The sequence below is a fragment of the Aspergillus fumigatus genome, chromosome 4 (genome assembly GCF_000002655.1).
Source record: "Aspergillus fumigatus Af293 chromosome 4, whole genome shotgun sequence".
NCBI lineage: Eukaryota > Fungi > Ascomycota > Eurotiomycetes > Eurotiales > Aspergillaceae > Aspergillus > Aspergillus fumigatus.
In genome coordinates this window covers 1,516,022-1,539,182 of record NC_007197.1, presented here as the reverse complement: position 1 = coordinate 1,539,182, position 23,161 = coordinate 1,516,022, and the positions used below count along the sequence as shown (strand labels likewise).

Sequence of the window (23,161 nt, the reverse complement as noted above, 5' to 3'; positions counted from 1 at the left end):
AGATTCTAAATAAAGGACATGGGACTTACTACAGTCTTTCTTAGAGATGGGAAGATAGTGAAAGATGTATGCTGGTCCCCTCCTTTGCAAGGGAAGGAAGGAATCACACTGTAATAATACACTACACGACGCATATATATCCTCAAAAGCAATAGGTTATGAACATATTATTATGGCAACTCAGAAGTAACTTTGATAAGTCCACTTGTTCTCAAACTCAGTTTCAAAGTAATCTCCATAAGATAATTTGCGGTCAATTGAAGTAGGTGGCCAATGGTTAACGAATAATATGGAGAGGAACCCAATTGAGCTCGACGCCCATGCGTGAGGCGAAGCTTTGATTCAATATCTTAGTACTCCGTACTCGCTCCTCTATCGGCTTGCTCAGGGTCCATATCCATACAGAAGGTCAGCTTCCTCATCTCCAAAGCAGATACTTATCTTGATAATGTACAGGTGGACAGGATAACTAATAGTCAACCAAAAAGTGCTGATATAATTATCTTATATTAACTGGTCGATTAACAATCAATTCATAATTTGCTTTAAGCAAACTAAGTAGGAGAGATGGATTTTATAATGATCAGTACAAGCAATTGCACATGGTTTATTGACCATTTTACTCCATACAGATGCCTCTCACAACAAGTTGCACAGCCCTTACAGATAGATAGTCTAGACTCTTGCCCTTCGCCAACACAGAGAGTCTTACCCCTGAACTGATCTGCTTATAATAATAGGCTTTGCACGAAGCCACCAATAATTTTCAATTAAGGGGGTTCAGTGGGGCTAGTGAAACCTTTTGGCTGTTCATCCCGTCGCCACTTCTCAGGTACCAAACTTGTATGATAGGTATCCGTACCTGACTAGTGGTACCAAAAGAGTGTACTTTACCTTGCAGTTCTGTCTCTCAACCCAAGCAAGAGAGAATAGACCGACTGTTATCTCATAGCGTGCAGAGGTAATATCATAGGTATATGGAGTAGGTGTAGATTATCAAGATGAAGTACAGCGGTACCTGGCATGGACTACCTGCAAGTAAGCTATATGGAGAGGTGAAGGATGTTGGACTCCTTACCTTACCTATAGGTATTGTAGTTACTGAGGCATTGGCGCCTGGTTCACACACAATCATGCCTGGAATTGTTTGTGCTATTCCCTGCGACCATAAGGTATGCGTTAAGCTATATGGCAGTCTATGTACTCCATACAGCAAGGTAGCAAGGCACCTACCTACCTAGTAAATGAACCTAACAGATTTTGGAACTTCATTATCATAAAAACAATCAGGGCCAATAGCTGAATTTTACCTTACCAGAGGATGTACATGTTGGTCATTAAGGTATAATTGCTCTGGATCTTGGATATTACCTGTAGACAAGACTAGGTAGGCAGAGCTGGAGAGGTATGGACAGGCTTAGGACACAAGTGTGACTAGTTACAAGTATTGTTATTATTACTCCGTACTGTCTCCTCATCTTTGCACTAACCTCACCTGCTAGTCTAATATCCGGTGTCTCTCCTTAGTCATTGTCCCCTTGGTCATTTTCTCTTTTCTTGTTCCTTTTCTTCCATTACTGTTATCATCCTATCCATTCCTTTTTGCTTGTTTGTTCGTTCTCTAACTTGGTCTCCTCGCGGAGATCATTCTCACTCATTTATACAACTCCGCTAGCCTTCAGCTTCCACTCCTTTAGGGGAAAAAGCCGTTCCCGTTCGTTCCTTGGTCAAACAGCGTCAATTTTGGCAGCGCATCTGCCTTTCGTTAGCCTGCTGATCCAATCTGACAAGCGATATCCTCCCATCTCTAGCCTGCCTATAAGCGTTTCCTTGCTCAGCTAATGCCACCCGTACTCTTGCATTCATGATTAGAGTTGGTCGATTGCTGGATTTGATCGCTGGTCCTCGCAATTTGCAATTTCCCCCCTTCGAATCGACCTGACGACTATAGCGGTCCATTGACCTTGGAGACTTTTGTATCGGGCGTCCGACACAAAAGTCATTGAGACCAGACGAGTTAGGACGACCATGCATCATCATCACCAACATCTACATTTTCCCCGTCATGGAATCCACCTGGCCGTGCGTTCCCCGCCGCGTCGACCAGACATTGTACCTCGAGACCGTGTGCCTCTCTTGGTTGGCACCGAAGATCCAACCCTTGTGAAAAGGGTGCCTTCAACATCTACGACGTCCACCGCAAGCACCCGTTGTCCTGAGGGTGACACTTCCAGCGCGTGCGAGAAATATACAAATTCGTCCAGTACAACGACCTTGCCGATTGTACTAGGCGCAGTGTACGTGGATTTCTCATTCTTGGTCTGTTTCTTATGCATGGGCTGATGAGCGACCAGAATCCCAATTGTATGCGCCATTATCGTCCTATTTTATCTGCATCGGCGGAATGTGAAGAAGCTCCGGCAGGAAGATGCCAATGACAAGCATAAATCTCTCGATTTTGGCTTAGATTTGGAACCCAGAGCTGGATCTAAACCAATGACGCAGGCAGAGAAAGGGAGCAACATGCATTCCAAGGGAATGTCCCTCGACATAGGCCAAAGCCCCTATCTTCTTCCTCCTGGTTTACATGGTTCCCGGGAGTCTTTACACTCCCTTTCAAGGTCTATCATAGGTGATGACGATAAATACCGCCATGCAAGTTCATTCCTCGGGGATAACGCATCTGTCAGATCGCAACCGAGGGGATTCCACGATGAGACGTCGGCATTCTCCAGATCACAGAGTAAAGCCAGTCTGCGAGGAGATGACATGAACCAAGGTTTACTACAGAACGCCCAGAGAATGTCGCGTTCTTCACCCCCACTGTATAATGCTCCTTCGGACGGTGGTAGCTCGCACAGTCCTCGGGGCCAAGGGAATGGGCAGGATATGGGGTTGCAGCTGAATCTGCCACGTAGTTTGAGCCCTGTTCATATACCAGGAGTTAACGGTAGCCGTGGAACAAGCCCAGCGCCAGGTGGCCATGCCGACGGCAGCGAGGACATATCATCTTCAGAGACCCGCAATGCCAACTTGCCTCAACAACCTCTCAAGAACGCCATGGACCCTTCATTGGAGCTGCATCTCGACACTCGTGAACAACAGGGTCGTCCCATTCAGGAAGATCTGTCGACCAAACTTGGCTCGACCTCTCCTTCAAAGCAATCACCGTCCGTGCCAACACCTCGAATTTCACTTCCTGTGAGCGATGCAGCGAGCGACTACGGTGATAATAGAAATTCTCATGCTGAGATCCCGGCAGTGAATGTCGACGGGGCTGAGGATGCCCAGAAGCGTGACGGGGCTCCAAATCATGCAGCAGCTCCACCTATCCCCCAGGAGCCACTGCAGTCTCAGAATCAGAGCCTTGATGTTCGTCGTGACACTCGTAGATTCACCCTGGGACTTCGCCCTCTGCCTCCAGAGGATCCATCAGACAATCCTGAGCAGCGCGCCAACCGTATTCGGTCGTTCTACAAGGAGTACTTCGACGAGTCTAAGACGGGCAGGGAAACTATCTACGAGGACTACGGTCCAGAGTACTTTCAAGATGATGGTTACGTCTACGATCCTGCCACTGGTGAATACTACGATGCAGTTCCAGCACCGTTCGCTGAGCCCGTCAATCGTCGTGCCATGACGCCGCCCCCTCGCGCACCACCCCGCTTCCAAGGAGCTGCCAGGCATATGGCTACAGGCTCTGTGGGTGGTGGTGCCAGCGATCGGTCCAACTATCCGGGACCTCGTGCTTTCTCTTCGGCTTCTCATCGGTTGCCTGGGCCTCGAGCTCCTCGCAAGCCAATGCCTCCTCCGTCACCACTTCAAGTTCTACCTTCTCCTCACTTGCTGAAAGAGGATTCCCTAATGAATGCTGCCGAGTATGCCCCTGGCATGAATTACAAAGACAAAAGAGAAGGACGAGCAGAGACCCCTCTTGGTGGATTGCGTCCTTACACTCCGGTAACACCTGCTCGTACACCTCTTGTCTCCGCTTTCGATGAGCTCGCGCCGATACCAAGCCCGTAAGTTTGTGTACTCCAGTAAGATCTAGTTCACAAAACTAACAACCTTAGGCATGCATTGCGTAAGTCAGGGACCTTCGATAACCTTGATTTTGCGCCTCCGCCTCGTTTCAAGAACGTAGAGACCGCAAGCGACGCTGGTAGCATTCATAGCAACCGCACGGGGATCTCTGCTGCTCATCTGCATAACATTCGCACGGGTGCTTATCGTGTCAGCCGGCTCCCCCCAGAGACTGTCGGTACGAAAGATGACTTGATGTCCAATCTTCGTCCATCATGGGATATGCGGCAAACATAGAAAGCTTCGCCAAGATTTGATCTTCTGTTTCTCCAGGTGATGAATATCTTTCCACAATGTCGCTAGGGTACTTCACGACCTTTCTCTTGTTATTTGTTCCGAAATGGGCACTGTCTCCCCAGAGACTGGGATCAATGTTACTGGCAATTCTACGTCCATGGCGTACATAAGATATATGAAGCTGGATCTTTTTATTCATTTATTTTTTTTTATTTTTTTTTTTTTTTATTTTTTGTTTTTATTTTTATTTTTTTTTTTTTTTTCTATTCTCTGATCTTCCTTTCTGCTTGGTTTCAAGGCTCCAGCGGCAGTGAAATCCGAGATGCTGTCTGAATGGGGTTTTGTTCTGTTAGTGTGATTGTGATCATTTCCAGCTTTCCGCATACTGTTCTTTAGAGCAGTAAGTCGAGCATGGCTTTGTGCCCTCAGGCGTCTCAGGCTCTATTTTTGATCTCTGTTTTTGATCGGCGCAAGTCTGGCTTGTTGAGAAATAGACTATACTTGAAGAAATCCTTTCCCTTGTGCTGTCTCCACATCCGAATTCATCCCTTAAGTATTCAGAACCCGAGATGATGGGTCCTAGTCTTGGACTCTGGCCCCAGCTGGTAAATCAATTTCCTATTTGATTACCTGGATTCAGAGCGACAGTGCATTTATATAGTGAAATCATCACGCTCCTCCAGATCGTGTGGCTCGTCTGAAGATAACCTATACGTTCTGACATTTACCCATTTCCAGTCTCGAGATATATCGGAGAGTACACCTCCACCTGCTCCACCAAGCAGCATTCTTACGTAGAATATCCAAGTGACGGACTTTGGAAAGAGTAGAAGTAAAATATATAGCTTGTCGATGCAAGACCACCTGAGTAATAGATCCTCAAGATCATTCATGGTGAGACCGGGCTTAACAAGTTCTATGAGTCTCCTGACGAGATGTGCTGACTATGTTGATGCATATCCATCTTTAACTTGGTTACCTGGTTATGGGTAGATGACTAATCTTGGCTAAGGCCTGAGCCTGAACACAAGCTGAACAGTTGCTGGTTAGTCATAACTCTTGTTTGTAGTCAACTGGTGCGAGGGTAGCCTTGTCCCGAGATGAGATACCCTTCATCCATGGTACTAATCGTCAGTTAACTCTGGTATAGGGCAGGTAGGTATGCCCGGCACTGTTTACTGTAGGTCGTGATCCTATCCATGGTTTATGGGCTAAAGTGATCCAGTCTGCACAACGGATTAGGGCTGTGGCCCTGGAGTAATCCAGTGTCGTTGGAACTGAATCAAAGTCCACTCGCGGGAAAAGCGTGTATAAAATATTCGGCGGTCGTTTTCCAACGGTTCAATGGGCAACCTTGGATGATTATTAGGTACGCAGAAAAGCTTGAGTAGGGCCGGGGCAAGAGAGGGAAACATACCAGGTGAGAAATTAGAGCTTATGCTGCCAGTGAGATCACGGTACAAATAGAGAATCATTACCTAGTTATTTCACTATGTAGGTACGTGACCGAGGTATCCATATCCGTCCTAACTATTACAGGAATCCATTTGGTTTTCCACCAATCAATGATGATATTCTACTTCAATCACTAAATTACTACCATGTAGTGCTCTGAGCCACGAAGCACTTGCCTGTAAGGTAGACGACTGTCTAATCGATACTCACCTAGACACTGATGTACAGAGTAAATACTGGGAGTAGAAAATGTAGTGGCTACCTACTGTTGTGTATGTACAGATCAAGCGAACTAATTCCTCTATAGATATCGTTGACGTAAATATTGAATAAAGGCCAGCCAGTCCCAGATGGTTGTTTGGCGAAAATGCCGTTGCTGAGAGCATGAGGAACTAACTCTGAAAACAACTTTTATATTGAATCTACATGCTGGTTGCGGGAAAGACTTGCAGCAGCAACTTCGCACTTCCATTCCTAAAGTATATGGTTGTTTGGCTCACTCTGTACTCCGTAATCCATTTGCTCCCATGACCGCATTTGTCTCTTGTTAATATTACCGGAGGGTTCCATGGGCCTGTGGTGTATGGTAATCAATTACAGCAAGCACACCAAATTCAGTACCTTAGTCGAGCACATTTACTTTAGAGAATGCGCACGATGTTTTTATTTAGCTACAGTCTCAAGTGAAGTCCAAGCAATCGCGAGAATTGGAAGGTGCTAGTCTTGAATATGGAAGACTCTGAAATGTCATTAAGTAGCTAGATACTACGGTACCAGGGAACTAATCCAGTATGCACATTTGCTACCAAGTAGATATGTACTAAATATGGTCCCCGTCTCGAGAGGAAGTAGAAGAATTTGAGCCCACTTAAAAGTCACTAGGGATGAATACCACTACGGAGTAGAGAAACCGGCTTTAGCAATGGGATCTCTTGCTCATGATCCATGATCCATCTGTATTATTACTAGATATTCTCTGCATCTCCACTCTCACTTCGATAATTATTCCCTTTCTTTTACTCGCTTTACCTTCGTCTTTGGACCGTTTACTTTCTAAACGGTGGAATTGACCTTATCATTACTATTATATTGTACCTACTATCATCTATTTCAGTTATTGTCTTCCACTTTCATCTCATGGAGCCTGTATAGGTACCTGCCAGGTCTCTTTCCTGTGTCTTCAGGGCTGGACGTTTCCATTTCGATTCGCCCCTGATCATCAACCATCCGGCAGTCTGTACCTCCGTCGGCCTCAATTCTGACCACATCTGACTGCAACTCTTTTAACCGCTGCGCGCGCAATCGTTTACTGTGTCGTAGTCGACAGCCACTCTTTATCATTTTTATTTCTCTCACTCACTTTATTATCTTGCTTCATTTCTCATACTTTTGTCCCTTTCCCCAATTGCTTATGGGACATCGGAACCCCGCTCGTCCTCCCTACGAAATCACGGTCGGTCAACCTTCGGTCTGCTGATAACCCAACACCGTCGAGAAAGTGAATTGCTTGGCCCTGCATCTTAGTTGGGAGCGCCGCTCGTGTCGAAAGACAAGACAACTGTACCCACGTTATCTGCGCGTCTTGAATTTTGCGCTGCCGATTGTACCATTAGATTTCACTTGGTTTCTGGTTGTACTACCCCAGGAGAGCTACTGAATCATGGCTTCTGGTATGGATTAGCCAGCCTGTCCACGATGGCCCCTTCTCTATCAGGATTGTCGTTCAATCGCTATCAGACGGTCATTTAACGATTTTATAGGAACAGCACAGGCAGCTCCGACGAGTGTCAACGCCAATGGCGGTACGCTGGCCCAAACAACTGCTGAGCAGACGCCAATTCCACCCACCACGTCCGAGCCAACTTCAACGCCTTCAACCACCTCATCAACAACTTCAACGACGTCCACTCCGCCGGAACCGCCAACGACTAGCAGTACAAGTAGTACGAGCACTTCAAGCACGTCAAGCACTTCATCCACCACGACTGCACAGATCACAGAACCCACCACTTCCGAGACCTCTCGGAGCCCCGACGACGTCACCACAACTATCGCTACTGCATCACCTACCAATACAAATACTGGGCCGACGACCGTTTATGTTACTTCGACGGAATCGACGCGTCAAACTCTCCCGACTGGAAATTCAGCCAATGGAGTGACAACTACATCATCAGGACCATCGGCCACCGCATCATCTACAGGAGGAAGCTCGGGTGGTTCTGGACTTTCTGCTGGTGGCACAATCGCTGTAGCGGTAGTCGTGCCTGTTGTCTCCGTTGCTTTGATCATCCTAGCTGCCTTGTACTTCTGGCGCAAATGGAAGGCAAAGAAAGCGGCGGAGGAAGAACGAAGAAAAGAGGTGGAGGAGTACGGATTCAACCCAAATAACGATCCGACATTACCGCCCATCATGGGCGCCGGCGCTGCATACGAACCCAAGGAGGACACATCTGGATATCGGGGATGGGGAACGACCTCTGCTGGCCGCAAAGCGTCGACGAATCTGTCGAGCGGCGCCGGGCCGGGATTAGCTATATCGGAAGCTGGAAGTGCACCTGGCTATCATCACGCTGCAACTCCGAGTGACGGTACCATCCAATTTTCCGAAGGACAGATGCAAGAAACTGAACCAATCGGGGTCTTGGGAGCTGCTCCTACCTCCTCTAATAATCGCACCACTGACATCCACCGTGGCCCGTCCAATGCTTCATCTGCTTACTCTGCAGCCAATAGATCCGAGGCCTCGGAAGAAAGCCATATGTCTGGCACTCATCCAGCTGCTGCCTTCTACGAGGATAATCCGTACTATAGTGATATGCAAGGGCAGTACGGGGCCTATGGAGACGGTCCATATGTCCCGAATCAGCCTGTGATTCGAGATGTCCAGGCCCGGCGCAATACGCGGATCGAGAACCCGGCGGTCTTCCCGCGACAAGGAAACGCTGGCATCGCCCAAAACTTTTGACAGGATGACATGAATCTTCTGTGTCTTTGCCGAATATGGTAGAGTCCTGTCCAGTGCTTCTGCGGCCGCAGGATACTTACGAAGGAATCGGATTGATATGGGCCGGCCTCTCCCACCTGCGCCTCACCAACCAATCGGTTCGGTCTCATCTGGTGCCGTCAGCATTCAGTCTCCTTCGGTCACGATTCGCCGTTCTTGTTGTCTTCTCAAAAAACTTGTCTTGGACTTGCTTTTCTTCTCTTCTTCTCATTATTCTCATAGCCCATCCTTCGAGGATTTCCCAACGATTCCTTCGCTAGATGTACCTTTTCTTCTAACAGTCCGCTTATGTTCATGAGATTCTGTATTCCCGCTTCTAAGGCACCGTCACTTTCTCTTGTTTTCTTCCTCAGTTCTATAAACCGCTAGCTTCCTTCTGGGCTCACTTCTGGGCCGCTTGCCCGCTGTTGATTCGCATTTTTGATTTGATATCCGAGATATTGGAGATTCTGAACCGGCTCCGGACGTGCATGAATATCTCCAGTTCCATGGGCATCTGCGTTTTATGCTATTCTTTGACTTTTCTGGATTGAGTTTGTGGGGTCGAGTCACACTGCTTGCATCTTAGCTTTGTACATTTGGATGCAATGGTCCTGTAATTCCTCTGAGAGATTTGCACATCAAAATACATACAGTTTCGTCTTTGTACTTTCGTCAGCCATGTTGTATGTTCCCTTGATTGTTCTCTATACCATGGCGGAGTATTCCAAGTGTGGTGGGCACCACTGGTGTGGCACCAGCCTACACGGACAATCGATGTGAGTTATTCTGGTAGTGAACGACATGAAAACACTGCGAGAGTCTGTCTATGAGAAGGCCGGCCTAAGTGGCTAAAACTTCTTGGCTACTGATGAGTAGGTTTGAAATATATCAAGCAGGGATCAGCGCAGCGGCGGCATTACCGTGCACTAGATACTAAGACTCCGTGATATGCACTCTGACATCAGATGACGATCAGAGACTTGAATATTCCGATGATTGGCTTGAGACCCAATGATGTTATCTATCAAACGTCATGAAGTTTAGAACGGCAATCTGAAGAGCGCAGAAGCTACCTACTATGGGAGAGATAGTTGCTGAGATAAATTACCAGACCAATCATATAATTAATATATTATCTACTAAGGTACCATTCACATATCGTCGTTGAACTGTTGCCAGTCACTGGTAGTAAGGTACCTGCCCTAAGTTCCAACCAATCCACCTGAACGGAAGCCTGCATTGATAATAGGTACTTACTACATAGGCCTATACCATGCATATGAAAGCCGACGATATGCGCCTCCCGGAAGTAGACATGATGATCAGATCACCAGGCGTTCACTCGGAGTAGCCTAAGTCAGTCAAAGTGGTGGCGACCTTACTGAGCAGGGGACTGATGTCTCAGACAACTGCCACGTCGAGCAGACCAAGTGAAGCGAGTGTACTTCGTAAAATTGTAGATAGATTTTCTTAGCCACAGCCGCCAGACAGATTCGGCAGAACACGTTGCCCTCGAACAGCCTATGGTTGGTGTCTGTCACACTTCTTCAAGTAAGTCAGCAACGAACAATCATAATTAAAAGGGACTGGTTTTCTTGGTTGGCTCCATTAGCTGTCTGTAGTGGCAGCCCTCGATCCATACAGTAGAGAAATCCGACAAATGCTGGCTGTTCACATAAGTACGTAGTCAGAACGTGGGCAGATCTGCTGTGGTGATTGGTTGCTGTATTCAACTACCCAGAGGTCTCCACTCTCTTGTTCGGCCTTAGTAAGGCGTTAGCACATACCTTAGTTTCTCCTCCCTGCGGCGTGAGCTTACCTAGGTATTCCGTCGATTTTCTGGTACATATTCCGTACTGCCCTTGTCGTTATCAACAATAATAATCACCGTCAAATCGTCTCAATTTCCCTAATTGTTATATATAATTTTTTTTTTTATTATTATTCTGGTTTTATTCCTGTTCCAACTTGCTTTAACCCCTCTGGACAAGCGGGGTCAAAAAAGCCCCTCCCATAGGCATTGGTAGCCCGCAATTGCCAGCGAGTCCCAATGACGAGGTCCTACCTACTAATTACTGCTACTATTATTTTAACACTTGACGACACTCTATAGGCATTACCTCCCACTCTGCTTCTCGTGCTCTTTCCTTCCTACTCTGGGTCTTCAATCAACAAGGACCCTTACGACAGATGTCCGGCCCTCCCCTCTTTCATTTCTCTTGATTCCCCAGCCCCGTCCGGATGTGTGCATTCTTGATTCTCTCCGCCTTCGAGCTCGAAACTATCACATTGCGAGGATCAGTGGCCTCTCATTTGTATAACTGGACAACGCCCACCGATATTGTTTTTATTGCTACTACGTACCGCCACTGACGATTTCGGTCTGTCCTCTTGACCCACACTGCTATTCGTCCTCATCGTCCGTCTGTCGTCTCGAGCTTAGAGAGGGGCAGGGAATTCCCTCGTCCTTTCCTCTCGGATTGACCCTGCTCATCCCGTTCTTCTGCTTCGTACACGATCAATTGACGGTGTGCAATCTGTTACTGCCGATATCCGGGCTTGTTCGACACTCATCCCCAGTAGGGTTATTCGTCGGTTCAAGAACCATTTGCTTTAGTACAGGAACTTCTCAAGATGTAGGTTCCAGCGGCGCATTAGGGATCCTTTTTTGATGGCGCAAGTAGTACCGCTTTCGGGGTGTTTATGGAGCTGATCATGGTTTCCACTATATAGGAAGTTCGGGAAGCAGATTCAACGAAGGCAGCTGGATCTTCCGGAGTACGCCGCAAGCTTCGTGAACTACAAGGCTCTGAAGAAGGTCGGGCCATTTTAGATGCAGACGGTGGCTTCCTTATTACTGACCAGCTTTCTGTGGGTAGCTCATAAAGCAACTGAGCGCGACACCAAAATTACCCGCGCAGGCTACTGTTGCAGGAGAGGGTGCTCCCGATGCGCAAGCCGCCCTTCGCGCGAATAAGGAAGTGTTCTTCTTCCGACTTGTATGGATTTGCAATCACTGATGCATGTGATAGATACTGGCTAACCGTCAATATAGGAGCGTGAGATTGAAAAAGTCAATACCTTTTACCTGCAGAAAGAATCCGAGGTATGAATGTCCTGTCCTATCGGGCAAAACTCGTGTTTTCGTATGACGATGGCTGACCGAGGATAGTTCTCTCTGCGCTTGAAAACCCTCTTGGACAAAAAACGAGTCGTTCAGTCTCGGGCAGTGTCCCACTCCAAGGCTCCAGCCAATTTCGTGGCCTTGATCGAAGGGTTTCAACAGTTCGATGGCGACTTGAACAAATTACAAGTGAGTGTGCCTAATTGGTTTTCCGGCACACTGGTGCTAATGCGGCGTATCTTCTCTGCAATAGCAATTTGTCGCAATCAATGAGACTGCCATGTCCAAAATTCTGAAAAAGGTTCGTCACTCAAAGCGGAGAGGTTGACAGGTTACTGGAAACTGCGACTGACGGAATATGTAGTGGGATAAAACATCAAAGGTTGGAACAACTTTATTCTCTTTGCATTGGGTACTACCCTTCCCGTGTCCCGGACTCACAAATTATTCTCTTGGCAGTCACGCATGAAAGAGCTGTATCTCCATCGAGCCGTCGAAGTGCAACCCTGTTTCAATCGAGATGTCTTGCGTGATCTTTCAGACCGAGCAACAACAGCCCGCCTAGAACTCGAAGCATGGGCGGAAGGCGAAAATATTCAGTTTGATACAGTTCGTCCAGCTGACCGGGTTGGTCCGCCTTTTGGAACCGACGAGGAAGATCTCGATGCGCAAATCCTGCAATCTGCCACTACCGGCAGTCTGCAAACCCTACGCGAGTGGACTGCCAAACTTCATACTGCCCCCGATGCCCGGGATCGTGCGACTCGGGCCTTTCTCGCAGCAATCAACGAATACTCCGATGAAGTGCTTGCAGTTCTCCTGGAGAGTGGATTAGTTGATATCAATGCCGAAGATGATATCAATGAACGAAATTGCTTACATGAAGCCGCCATTTCAGGGCGGGACTTTGTTTTCAAGACAGGTATCTCAGCAGGGGTGGATGTGTCCAGATCAGATGTGTACGGCAGGATACCTCTGCATTATGCTTGTATGCATGGTCGCGTTGATATGGTGCGGGAGCTGTTGGCTGTTGGCCCTGATACGGTAGACACTGCGGATCACAACAATTTTACACCGTTGATTCATAGCATCGTCAAGGATCAATTGGCATGTGCTGAGCAGCTTCTCCAGCACAATGCTCGCATTGGACCGGCATCAGAATCAGACCATATTCCTCTCAACCTCGCTTGCCAGCACGGATCAATACCGATAGTCAGAATGCTTCTCGAACGGAACGCCCAGCTGCTTCCGGACGCTGAGGGACTCTACCCACAGCACATGGTTGCACGTGCTTCCCAGCCCCCAGAACTGTTGCTCCTTCTCAAACAGCACGGAGCTGATATGAACCAGAGGGATAAGTTGTATCAATGGACACCACTTTTCCACGCGGCGAGTGAAGGCTGTGTGAATTGTTTGCGTACCCTACTAGAACTCGGTGTCGACGCCAGTGCTGTCGATGAGAAAGGGTTGTCCGCAATGTACTATGCCGCATGGGAAGGACATCTGGAATGCATGCTGCTTCTGTGGTCTCATCGTAGTGAGTCACAATTACCTCAAAAGCCCCTCGATATCCTCAATGGCTTGAGGTTGCAGGAACCAAATTTGACTACCATGAATCACGAGATAGTGGCCTCGAGTGACATGGACACTGCTGATGGCATTCCTGACCTTTCACTGCCCCCACCCATCATTCCTTTGAGACGCTACGGACACAATTTCCTGGATAAGAAGGTATTCGTCCAAATTCTATTCGAGCCAGGTAGCTCAGGCTCGCTTTGCTTTGACCAAGCAGGTCGCCATCCTGCTGCTCGGTTGACCATTTCGTCGAAGCTCTCTGATTTAATACCTCGCACAATTATGCTCCCTATTCAGGAAGATTCCAGGACCATCTCTTTTCATGTTGATAACCTAGAATCATTTGCTGTTGATTTTGAGGTCTTTCCTACCTTTGGTTCGAAAGTCATTGCTAAAAGCGTCGCTCTACCTACCGTGTTTAGAGCCGATAAATCCAGTACCGGGTCATGCACGCTGCCGCTGTTTGATCCTAGACTGCGCTCAATTGGCCAGCTACGGTTCGGCTTTCAAGTCATCAAACCCTACCACGGTGATCCTCTCGAGATTACACACTTTGCGACATATTGGAAGGCGACCAGTGCGCTTGACTCTGAACACAATGGCCTGGTGACAGGTTCTAGCTTGTCAGGGGATCATATTCAATTATTTGTACAGCTCACCAGGGACAGAGTACCTGTGCTCTATCCGCGATTCACCATTCAGCATCATAGTGTGGAAATACCCATCTGCCACCTGTCATTCAATGAGTTCAAGTCGGTCGGCGCTGAGAGAGGCGTGAATCAAGCCGAGACGATACAGTTCCTGAAAGAGAACGCTACCAACAATATTGGACAAACTCATCGCCTTCTTGCAGCATCCTTTTTTTCCTTGCGGGAAGTACTGCGGCACCTTCCGATCAGCGTCGGAGTCAATCTATCTATTCTTTATCCGTCACCTGCCGAAGAACGAGACCTGAATATGGCATCTCTAGCCGACGTCAATAGCTTCGCGGATGCCATTCTGACTGAGGTATTCGATCATGCGCGTGTTGCAAGAGAGCACAATCCGGACTTCTTACGTTCTGTGGTCTTTACCTCATATAATCATAATATATGTACAGCTCTTAACTGGAAGCAGCCGAACTGTAAGTGGTTGTTATCGCGCATGCCTTCGTTTCTATGACTAATCTTGAGCTCTGTCAAATAGTTCCGGTACTCCTTTGCAATGATCTCGGCCAAATTCGGGACTTAGCTCGGGACATTGGCTTCTTGCCAGATGTAGACAGCAGTGGCCGAGCGTCAATGTCAATTAAGGAGTCAGCACGTATTGCGCAGAGCAACAACTTCATGGGCTTAATATGCCGCTCTAGTCTTCTGGTACGTTGTTATTACCCCCTTTCGTTATTACGTATCCACAAGGCCACGCCATAAATTCGGCACCAAAAAAGGTGAGAGAATTTACAGCTAACAATCGTTCCTGACGGGTTGTAGAATGTTGTCCCAGCTCTTGTGGAAACAATCAAAGGCCTTGGTCTCGTCCTTGTAGCCGATACATCCGACGAAGATGAAGAACCAGAGAGAAAAAACCCTCTGGCAGCTGCTGATACGGTGGGCGTCGCCGAGTGGGCATACCGGATGCCTGAGGGCGTCAATGGAGTTTTGAAAGCCAACGGTATTCTGAGATTCAACGACATGATTGACATGTAATGCTCTGTTTCTTTGTCTCTTGTCTCGATCACTTATATCATCGTCCATATTTCCGCCATCTTTGATCAACCTTGGGTGGATCTTCATTGAGCTATTGTAGACATATTATTGCTTTCCATTCTCTGAGGGTCTTTTGACTTCATTTGTCGCTAGTCTCCCTGTTTACGCTTTTCTACTGTTTGGCGCCCCGGTGTCTCTTCCTATCTATGGAATCGCTTTTGTCTCTCCCGGGGAACGGAGTCGATGTCCGGCTATGTCATGTCTACTTTTCTTCTTTTGCGTTCAACTCTATTGGTTACTGTTCATCAGCATCGCTTGAGAGGAATACCCCTACTGGAAATTGTACAAATGGGCAAGAATTTATCGGTGCGACGTCTCTTTGATAAAATATTTTGCAGCTACAACCATTTATAATACACCTTCTAGTCTTACAATTCGCTATGACAATAAGAATAAAGAGTAGAGAAGACAATATTTGCAAAGACATGATCATTCTCCACAGTAGGAAGTGACCTAGGGCTCAGCGAGGTGTGCACTTCGCAGGGAACGATCCCGGGGCTTACATGCCCCTTGGCCTCCGCTTCGCGAGGTCCCAGCCCCATACTCTTAGGACCTTGACTACTTTTGGGGTGATGGCAGCGGTGAGGGGTACGCGAATGAAGATGAGGCTCTTGTGAACTGCATACGCCAGGGCGAGCTGAGTCCACAAACCTGCGCAGAGAGAAGAACGTACAGATCAGCAAGACTTCAGACAAGAGACAGGAATTAAGACAATCCAGGGGACATCATACTGGGGCCGTCGCCATTATTCTTCTTCTGAGCTTCTGTGGTTTGCTGGACAGGCCGGGGAGCTGAGACCTCCTCCTGGCTCTGTTCCTCCGGTGCAGACTTTGCTCCGAATAAGCCTTTGACTGTTTCAACGACAACATGTTCATAGTGGCCTATTCGTTCTGCGCCCAAATGGCGGACCGCAATGAAACAGAAGGGAAAATCCATGGCTGATAACAGCAGGTAAACACCCAGTGCAGCCCAGCCATACTCCCTGGACAGCTTCTTCAGCCGCTGAGATAGAGAGCCTGACTCAGCCGGCCGTGCGGATTGATTCGCCCTCGATGAGTTGAATCGCCGGAAGATTGACCGTTGCAGAGTGCTGGGGGGATTGTATGTAAAAGTAGTAGTTGACCCCGATTGGCGGGGGAAGAATCGATATTGTGGATTGGACTTCCAAGCGGGGGAGGAAGCAAATGCTCGACGAGACGGGAATGAAGCAACTATATTGGGCGTAAACAGTCCCTGTGAAGATGTGACATTCTTTCTGACGAAAGATAATGAGGGCGCATGACCGGCTTGACCGATGAGGTGCGAAAACCACCGTGGTGTGGTTATGAATTTCAAAGACATGATTAAGAGGGTATTTCAGGACCCAAGCTGTTGATCAATTGGCTTTAGAGGATTGGAAAGACAAGCCGCAGGGCGCCTGTGAGGGGTTGATGCTTTCACTCTTAATGACGTGCACCAAGGGAAGAAAATAATAAGTTACCAATTGAGGATTCAATACAGTCTCCGGTGCTCGGCGTGCCGATACGTCCGGGTGCCAGGATGACATACTCTTCATGACTCTATTGTGCAGGCGCCGGACACACCTGGATAACGACTTTCTCCTGGATTAACATCATGGAAGTCCGTTTCAATGATTTACTTCCATCAGAACCGTTCCTCTATCATCTGTATTAGTGCTTGGTGCGAAAGACTCCAGTAAGGACTCCAAATTGGCCGTTGTATATTTACCCGATATTGACACCTCAGGCAAAACACTGTTGACCGCCTTAGCCCTTTTCTGGTCGCTCTCCGCAGTTGGGAAAATCTCAAAAGAATGCTGCAGGGACGAGACTGTTTTGAGTATCATTCAATCATCGGTCAAACGATACTCACCATGTCGCCTCGACTGTCAAGGAAGCTGACGCAGCTTCCTACTCTCTTCCTGGGTCTTCCATCGCTCACTATCACTGGCAATGTGTCTGTACGATCTTTCGGCATAAAATCATTAAATCCACCTAAACCCTCTCGGTTCAATATCGGTCCTGAATTACCTGTGCTTAAGTCGACTTCCACGGCTGCTTTGGAACGAAAGGCGAATACTCTACCTCTTCGGACCGGTGCCATCGCTATCAAGAAAGGAATGACCGCTGTATACGATGCCGAAACTGGGAAACGCATCGCTTGCACTGTTCTGCAACTCGATCGAGTACAAGTCGTCTCACACAAGACAAGACAGACGCATGGGTATAATGCCGTTCAGGTCGGTGCCGGTTGGAAGCATCCCAGCAATGTGACAAAGTCACTCTTAGGCCATTTTTCGACTAACGGTGTCTCGCCAAAGAGACACGTTTACGAGTTCCGTGTCAAAGATGAGAGTGGCCTCTTACCTGTCGGCCAAACAATCAATGCAGACTGGTTTCAGGAAGGTCAGTATGTCGATGCCCGGTCTTACTCTAAGGGTAAGGGGTTTGCCGGTGTGATGAAGCGACACGGCTTCCACGGACAGGACCGCAGTCACGGTGTCAGTTTAACACATCGGTCACTTGGTTCAGCCGGGCCTAGTCAAGGTGGTGGTTCCAGAGTGTATCCCGGAAAGAAAATGGCGGGAAACATGGGTAATGAGCAAAATACCGTGCAGAACTTGAAAGTTCTCAAGGTTGATGCAGACAACGGTATTGTCGTTGTCAACGGTATGTTTTCCGCTACCCAACGTTCAATACAGCATTGTTAATGGTTGATATTCATCTTGTTGCAGGTTCCGTCAGCGGGCCTAAAGGATGCGTAGTCAGGATTCAGGACGCTATCAAAAAGCCTTGGCCAGAGATTGCACATGTATCCAAAACGGCTGCATAGCCCACGAAATATTGGAGTCTTGATCCCCTTCAATGTACTATTACACTATCCTGTTTCTAGAGCGGCGTCTGTATATGATACATAAATGATATCCTGTTTGACATTTCCTCAGAATCACTCGGAACAGATTCTCCTCACGCTATAGCTGGTGGAGCTGACAGTCCGAAGCCCAAAAAACGCCTGATCCTATGCATGAAGATTACAAAATCAAATGTGCCAATATTCTTGGTGGGGTTTATGTCCGAATGATGGTTCAATTGCTTTGGGAAAAAGGGTCACTGTCATGGTCAAGTAGCTGCACGACTTGGCCGTCCTCCGTCTCTAAACTCCATTCTTCAGTGCGAAACTGTTCAGAAGCCAGAATTGTTAGCTGGGTCTTGAAAGTGGTGTATCAGGCAAAGTCACGCACAAAGCTCATGCGGTCTGGCCTAATGCTTCGGAACCGCATTTTTCCCTGACCCTTTGTTCCCTTCACCCAAAAGGAGATATCAATACGACCATGAAGCTGATTCATTTCCCCGCTAATCCACGGTATCTTTTGAGCAAAGTAAATTTCATCTCCCAGGATTTCTCGTGCACGAGGTGATGTTCGAAGGGCATATAGCGTGCTGCTCACGACGCTCGATGACGACTTCTGGTAATTAAATATGCCAAGCATTGCAGCTCCCACAACTACCACAAATATTGGCAGCGTCTTGATCCATCGGCGTTTCTCAGTATTGATAGAAGGGAGCTCTCGATCCGCCCGTCGCTCCATCAAAGGGCCCGAGTTGGCCTTGGGAGCAGGAATGAGACAGCGGTGAGGAGGCATATTGTGGCGACGAAACAGGAAGGCTCGTGGAACGCCAATGCGCCTTTGCGCAGTATAAAGTGCCATTGTCAGATTAGTTGTGAAAGGACTAAAAGGCGCCGAGAAAAGACGAGTAACGAGTAGACAACCGTCATGCAGTGAGCGGTAGCCCAGATGGTGAAATGTTTTGCCTCAGTGACTGCCTAAAAGAACAAAGTTGCCAAACAAGACAAACCAATCCTCCGAATTAGTGTCAGCGCCGTTGTACGTCACACTGGATTCTCGTAGGAGCCCCTTCTCCTATGTTGCTAAAGAGTTGCCTCAACTTTCATGCTACAGCCTCGGTCAATATAGCTAGATATTTGATTCATGTCTACTACAAGACTTCGCAAAGCGTTTCGATACCCTGATGATTCAGGTGACGATGAACAGGGCCGAGAAGAGCTAGACGAAGAGGGTCTGTTATGTGTCTTTCATCGTATAAACTATATACTGACAGAGATTTGTAGAACAAGACGTTGTAATTAGACAATTACAGGCAGAGAATGATCAGCGGAATTCTGAGTATACTGTGAAAACTCCCCTATCCTCGTTGACACTTCTCAGCACAGAAACCAGAGCTAAACCATGATGACGCATATAGATCATCTTTTCGGTCATTCCCCTCTTGGCCGCAACAATATACGTCCCACCGACTATCTCAAGCTCATCGACTTTATCTGAAAGGCTTCGCTCCATGCTAAGTGTCATTTCCCTGTTGTTGACGGCGTATATTATGAAGTATCATGCAATCGAGCGTCCAGACCCCAAAGGGAAAAGGCCAATCACAAAGGCAGACCTCATAACGTCTGCCGAAAAATATGCTATCCCTACTAACGCTGCATTGTGTGCATTATTGGCGCTTACCTCTATTATGGCCTCGCCGACTGCAGTCGTTACATATTTCATTCCGGCCGGTGAGTCTCGGGCCCGCCACTACCTTTCTGACCAACATGTTCTGGCCTGAAGTGCGAGAGCTTACGCATCACAGCAATACTCGCGACCATTTTGATAGCACGGAAAGTAATGGCGTCCGTCGACATCAGGTATCTTGAGAACCTTCGCTATGATTACAAGGGCGCGTAGGCGAATCTTGTGCATGTCGAGAGGCCTTAGGTTCACTTGTTCCTCTCTGGCTTAAGTTATTCTGTCACTAACATATTCTATATGTAATCAGCGACGAAAGGCAGCATGATTGGGGGTCTGAAATGCGCTCAAATCTCAACGATAGAGCTGGGCCTGGAAAGAACAAAAATCCTTGCATATCACCGCATACTGATTACCAGACGATGAGTAGATTAATCCTCACTCATTGAATCGTTGAATCATACCACGACTGGCTTGTCATCCTTGCGTCTGATCTGTCCTAAACCGCCTAATTGAAATGAAGCCGAACCGGACACGCTATGGTTCTTTCCCATTTCAAGAACTTTCTGTCTCAAGGAGTGAACGAATCTGGCGGGGTAAGAATTGAGCCACTTAATTCCTCCAATACAGGATCGACTGGTATGTCGCCATATTTCGTCGCATGGGCGGATACTCGAGGAGAATCCTCCAACTGAATACTATATTCGATCATAGCCTGTTGACGCTTTTCGTCTGCCTCTTTTTGATGCTTCTTCAGTCTTTCTATCTCATTGTCGCCTGCTTTTTTCAACCACCTGAGATTCGACTGCCGGAAGTCGACCAAGCTTTCCACACTGCGAGGATCCGCTATTTTCCTTGTATCATGGCCGAGTAGTGTACAGGTTGGTTCGAATGGTTTCATCGAGGGATCTCGACGGCACGCTGCGCAACTGCAAACCTTTTGGCATTTAGGGCACATCCAACGATACACTTCCATGGTTTCATGTGGTTGAATATTGAAGGCTCTAAACAGACTACCGTAACAGTAGTTTTGGTTGCAATAGTCACAAGAAGCGAGCTTCCATTTCGGCTCAATATATTTGCAGATATGGCAGCGACCACCCTTTTCAGATTCGTGGCTGAGGCGAGTCTTCCTTCGTTTTCGAGCGGGGCTTTCTGGATCACTCAAATTGTCCTCGATCTTGCGCGTCACTGGTTTGGTGATATCAACCCACGGTCGTCTTTTCAATTCCCCCTGGCACATCTCAGCTAGGGTTTTCTTGCCGTAGCGAGCTCGCTCCTCGGCGAGAGGCCGGAAGATCTGACCGTTCGGATTGCCCTGGTTGAGCCGACATATTTGGTCTCGCCAATTTTCATAGTTCCCAGTCAGCTCACTCCAAGGAAATTGTTCAGCCCACTTCAATCTCGAGAGGCAAGCGCAGCTTCTGCCCATGACATAACATTCCATGCAGATATCGTAGGGGTCCTCGCCGTCGGCAGTCTGTCCACCCGCACACCACGGGCAAGTCAGGAATCGATTAAAAATATTGCACCTGCAGTATGAACAGGTGATGTTACTGTCGAAGGGAATGTATTCGATGTCCTTCTCTTCCGCTTCATCCTGTGAAAAGCTCTCAGATAGCAAAATCTGAGTATACAGTGCGAAAAGATGCTCAAAGTCTTTGAGCAACAGCTGTTGCTTGCTATCCATACTTTTCCCATCGATGTCCCCAAGGAGCTTTGAGTAATGCTCAAGCGAATAGAACACAATTGCCTTGTTCTTGTACTGCTCATCCCGGCAGACCGTCCTAGCTTGCGGAAGGGCTTCACTCAAGGCTAGACTCAGGGTTTCCACAGTAGTTCGATTCCAAGCTACTTTCATCGTCCTTGTTCCACGGTTCCAGACCTGGTGCGCTGCGAGCGGGGGAATCAGAATAAAATCACCTGGTCTTTGTTCAACGATATACGTTCTGAATGGAGCGGACTTCCAGGCATTGATCTGCGCGAAATGATCCTCGATATTGATGTCATGGCCCAGTGTCGACTGCCAGTATTCAGAAACGACTCGCCGATCCTTGCTCTCCGTCATGAACCAGATGGACGACCCCGGTATAGTCTTCATACCATATTCAACTGAGCCGTCTGATGCCTCAACCATTATATTCTGACCGAGACTTGCGCACATTTCATAATGTGCCGGTGTATAGGTGCCTTCATGACCGATGTAACACATGAGATTTTCGGCGCGCATGCTCGCCGGAAGGCAGCTCATGAGGTCACCAGGTTTTCCAACCTTGTTTCTGGGTTCCGCATGAGTCTGATGCTTTTCAGTAGCAGTAACTGATTCTCCACCTGGGCCCTGGAATGCTTCTGGGTGTTTATTCAGGTAAAAAAGCGGTGGCGGAATGAGATTCTTCAAATGATCGTGCCATGTCTGCGGACAATCAATATCTTTTAGATAGATCCGCTGTTTATCAGAGTTCTTGTAATTGAATGAATTCCATTGATTAGTTAACATTGGCATGTTCTTGAGGTAATGGCCAATCGAGAGGGGAAGATTACTCTTCGTCGTCAGATTTCGCGCAATCTCCTCTTTGGAAAGCGAGTTTGAGATTAGACGGGAACTCATAGGTGTGAGACAGCAGCACTAAGCTTGTAGACTTACTCCTCGATGAATGATGGCTCCTTAGCCATCTCTCAGAGAACACAGAGCGGTCCAGCCTCTCATGAAAACCTTCAATCACTAACGGCTTTCCGCCTAGAATGACGTGCAAGCGAACGAGTTTGTCGAAATTGTCCAGACCGTGTTCATCAATGGAGTTGCAATGAATTCTAACCACGTACTCAAAATTTGGCGTAGATTCCACGAGTGCAGCGACGTCCAGATCAGGGGGAATTGGTTCAAAGGCAGCACGGGGACGCTGGGCGGGCATTCTGCTTCGAAAAATGTATATCGATATTATGTTTACGAAAGAAAAGCTCGTCCAGGTCTAGAATCGTTCGATCTGCGTTGTCACTAAAACCGACGTGTTACTGAGAAAGCCGGCAGTCGCGCATTGTCTCAGCCAGGAAGATTTCCAATGCTTCACAATCAGTAAGGTAGAGCTGCCGGTCTGTTCATAAACCAAATAAATGTATGGTGTGCAGCTGTGTTCAGTGACCAAGCAGTCGTTCAATATTCGCTTCAGTATGATTTAGTCGTAAAAGAGCGGGTTTTAGTGGCGCTAGCATGGAGGTAATGATCGAACATGGCCAGCTTTTTAGGAAACAATTCGAATTGTTGTTGTTCCTTTGGTGGCGGCCTACAATGATTTTTGAAGCTTGCCTCGCTAGTCATAGTAGGGTAGTGTCCCAGTCCCAGGCTGTTTATGGATGTCCCAACATCCTCGACTTCGGAATACTCAATACTTCGGGTACTTCTTGAAGGTCAACCCGCGTTGTGTTGA

At 47.7% G+C, this 23,161-nt stretch overlaps 8 protein-coding genes across 8 annotated transcripts; 5 read left to right on the top strand and 3 right to left on the bottom strand.

Annotated features, from left to right (window-relative positions):
- Positions 1 to 1,496: 1,496 nt before the first annotated feature.
- On the top strand, positions 1,497 to 5,829 carry AFUA_4G06040 (uncharacterized protein). The gene is made up of 4 exons (XM_747127.2): positions 1,497 to 2,297; positions 2,355 to 4,022; positions 4,074 to 5,475; positions 5,546 to 5,829. The coding sequence occupies exons 1-3, from the start codon at positions 2,029 to 2,031 to the stop codon at positions 4,318 to 4,320; spliced, it is 2,184 nt and encodes a 727-aa protein (XP_752220.1). The 5' UTR covers positions 1,497 to 2,028; the 3' UTR covers positions 4,321 to 5,475; positions 5,546 to 5,829.
- A 778-nt stretch (positions 5,830 to 6,607) lies between these two features.
- Positions 6,608 to 9,661, top strand: AFUA_4G06030 (uncharacterized protein). The gene is made up of 2 exons (XM_747128.2): positions 6,608 to 7,445; positions 7,536 to 9,661. Exons 1-2 carry the CDS (start codon positions 7,436 to 7,438, stop codon positions 8,741 to 8,743), a joined length of 1,218 nt encoding a protein of 405 aa, XP_752221.1. The 5' UTR covers positions 6,608 to 7,435; the 3' UTR covers positions 8,744 to 9,661.
- A 915-nt stretch (positions 9,662 to 10,576) lies between these two features.
- phoC (uncharacterized protein) lies at positions 10,577 to 15,548 on the top strand. The gene is made up of 10 exons (XM_077804562.1): positions 10,577 to 11,400; positions 11,498 to 11,582; positions 11,644 to 11,763; positions 11,820 to 11,870; positions 11,937 to 12,077; positions 12,142 to 12,189; positions 12,253 to 12,270; positions 12,348 to 14,586; positions 14,649 to 14,818; positions 14,933 to 15,548. Coding segments are annotated over exons 1-10 (3,090 nt in total). The 5' UTR covers positions 10,577 to 11,398; the 3' UTR covers positions 15,149 to 15,548.
- Positions 15,549 to 15,707: 159 nt separating this feature from the next.
- Positions 15,708 to 16,549, bottom strand: AFUA_4G06010 (FAM210 family protein; the record flags this gene model as incomplete). The annotated part of the gene is made up of 2 exons (XM_747130.1): positions 15,708 to 15,859; positions 15,940 to 16,549. The coding sequence occupies 2 exons, from the start codon at positions 16,547 to 16,549 to the stop codon at positions 15,708 to 15,710; spliced, it is 762 nt and encodes a 253-aa protein (XP_752223.1).
- A 289-nt stretch (positions 16,550 to 16,838) lies between these two features.
- AFUA_4G06000 (mitochondrial 54S ribosomal protein uL3m) lies at positions 16,839 to 18,040 on the top strand (the record flags this gene model as incomplete). Its single annotated transcript, XM_077804561.1, has 4 exons — positions 16,839 to 16,903; positions 16,955 to 17,447; positions 17,529 to 17,877; positions 17,943 to 18,040. The coding sequence occupies 4 exons, from the start codon at positions 16,839 to 16,841 to the stop codon at positions 18,038 to 18,040; spliced, it is 1,005 nt and encodes a 334-aa protein (XP_077660708.1).
- A 253-nt stretch (positions 18,041 to 18,293) lies between these two features.
- Positions 18,294 to 18,917, bottom strand: AFUA_4G05990 (cytochrome c oxidase assembly factor 1 family protein; the record flags this gene model as incomplete). Its single annotated transcript, XM_747132.1, has 2 exons — positions 18,294 to 18,386; positions 18,450 to 18,917. 2 exons carry the CDS (start codon positions 18,915 to 18,917, stop codon positions 18,294 to 18,296), a joined length of 561 nt encoding a protein of 186 aa, XP_752225.1.
- Positions 18,918 to 19,199: 282 nt separating this feature from the next.
- Positions 19,200 to 19,461, top strand: AFUA_4G05985 (uncharacterized protein; the record flags this gene model as incomplete). Its single annotated transcript, XM_001481508.1, has 2 exons — positions 19,200 to 19,287; positions 19,340 to 19,461. 2 exons carry the CDS (start codon positions 19,200 to 19,202, stop codon positions 19,459 to 19,461), a joined length of 210 nt encoding a protein of 69 aa, XP_001481558.1.
- An 846-nt stretch (positions 19,462 to 20,307) lies between these two features.
- Positions 20,308 to 23,128, bottom strand: AFUA_4G05980 (putative JmjC domain protein; the record flags this gene model as incomplete). Its single annotated transcript, XM_747133.3, has 2 exons — positions 22,381 to 23,128; positions 20,308 to 22,307 (listed from the first exon to the last, which is right to left on the bottom strand). Exons 1-2 carry the CDS (start codon positions 22,646 to 22,648, stop codon positions 20,308 to 20,310), a joined length of 2,268 nt encoding a protein of 755 aa, XP_752226.2. The 5' UTR covers positions 22,649 to 23,128.
- Between the last annotated feature and the right edge of the window lie 33 nt (positions 23,129 to 23,161).

What these genes read in the sequence shown, in the direction of transcription:
- AFUA_4G06040 (XM_747127.2), top strand. Translation starts at nt 2,029, where the DNA reads ATGCATCATCATCACCAACATCTACATTTTCCCCGTCATGGAATCCAC. An exon ending in CCGATTGTACTAGGCGCAGT is followed by an intron (nt 2,298 to 2,354) that starts GTACGTGGATTT and finishes ATGAGCGACCAG; the next exon opens with AATCCCAATTGTATGCGCCA. An exon ending in CTCGCGCCGATACCAAGCCC is followed by an intron (nt 4,023 to 4,073) that starts GTAAGTTTGTGT and finishes TAACAACCTTAG; the next exon opens with GCATGCATTGCGTAAGTCAG.
- phoC (XM_077804562.1), top strand. An exon ending in GCGACTTGAACAAATTACAA is followed by an intron (nt 12,078 to 12,141) that starts GTGAGTGTGCCT and finishes TCTCTGCAATAG; the next exon opens with CAATTTGTCGCAATCAATGA. An exon ending in TATGCCGCTCTAGTCTTCTG is followed by an intron (nt 14,819 to 14,932) that starts GTACGTTGTTAT and finishes GACGGGTTGTAG; the next exon opens with AATGTTGTCCCAGCTCTTGT.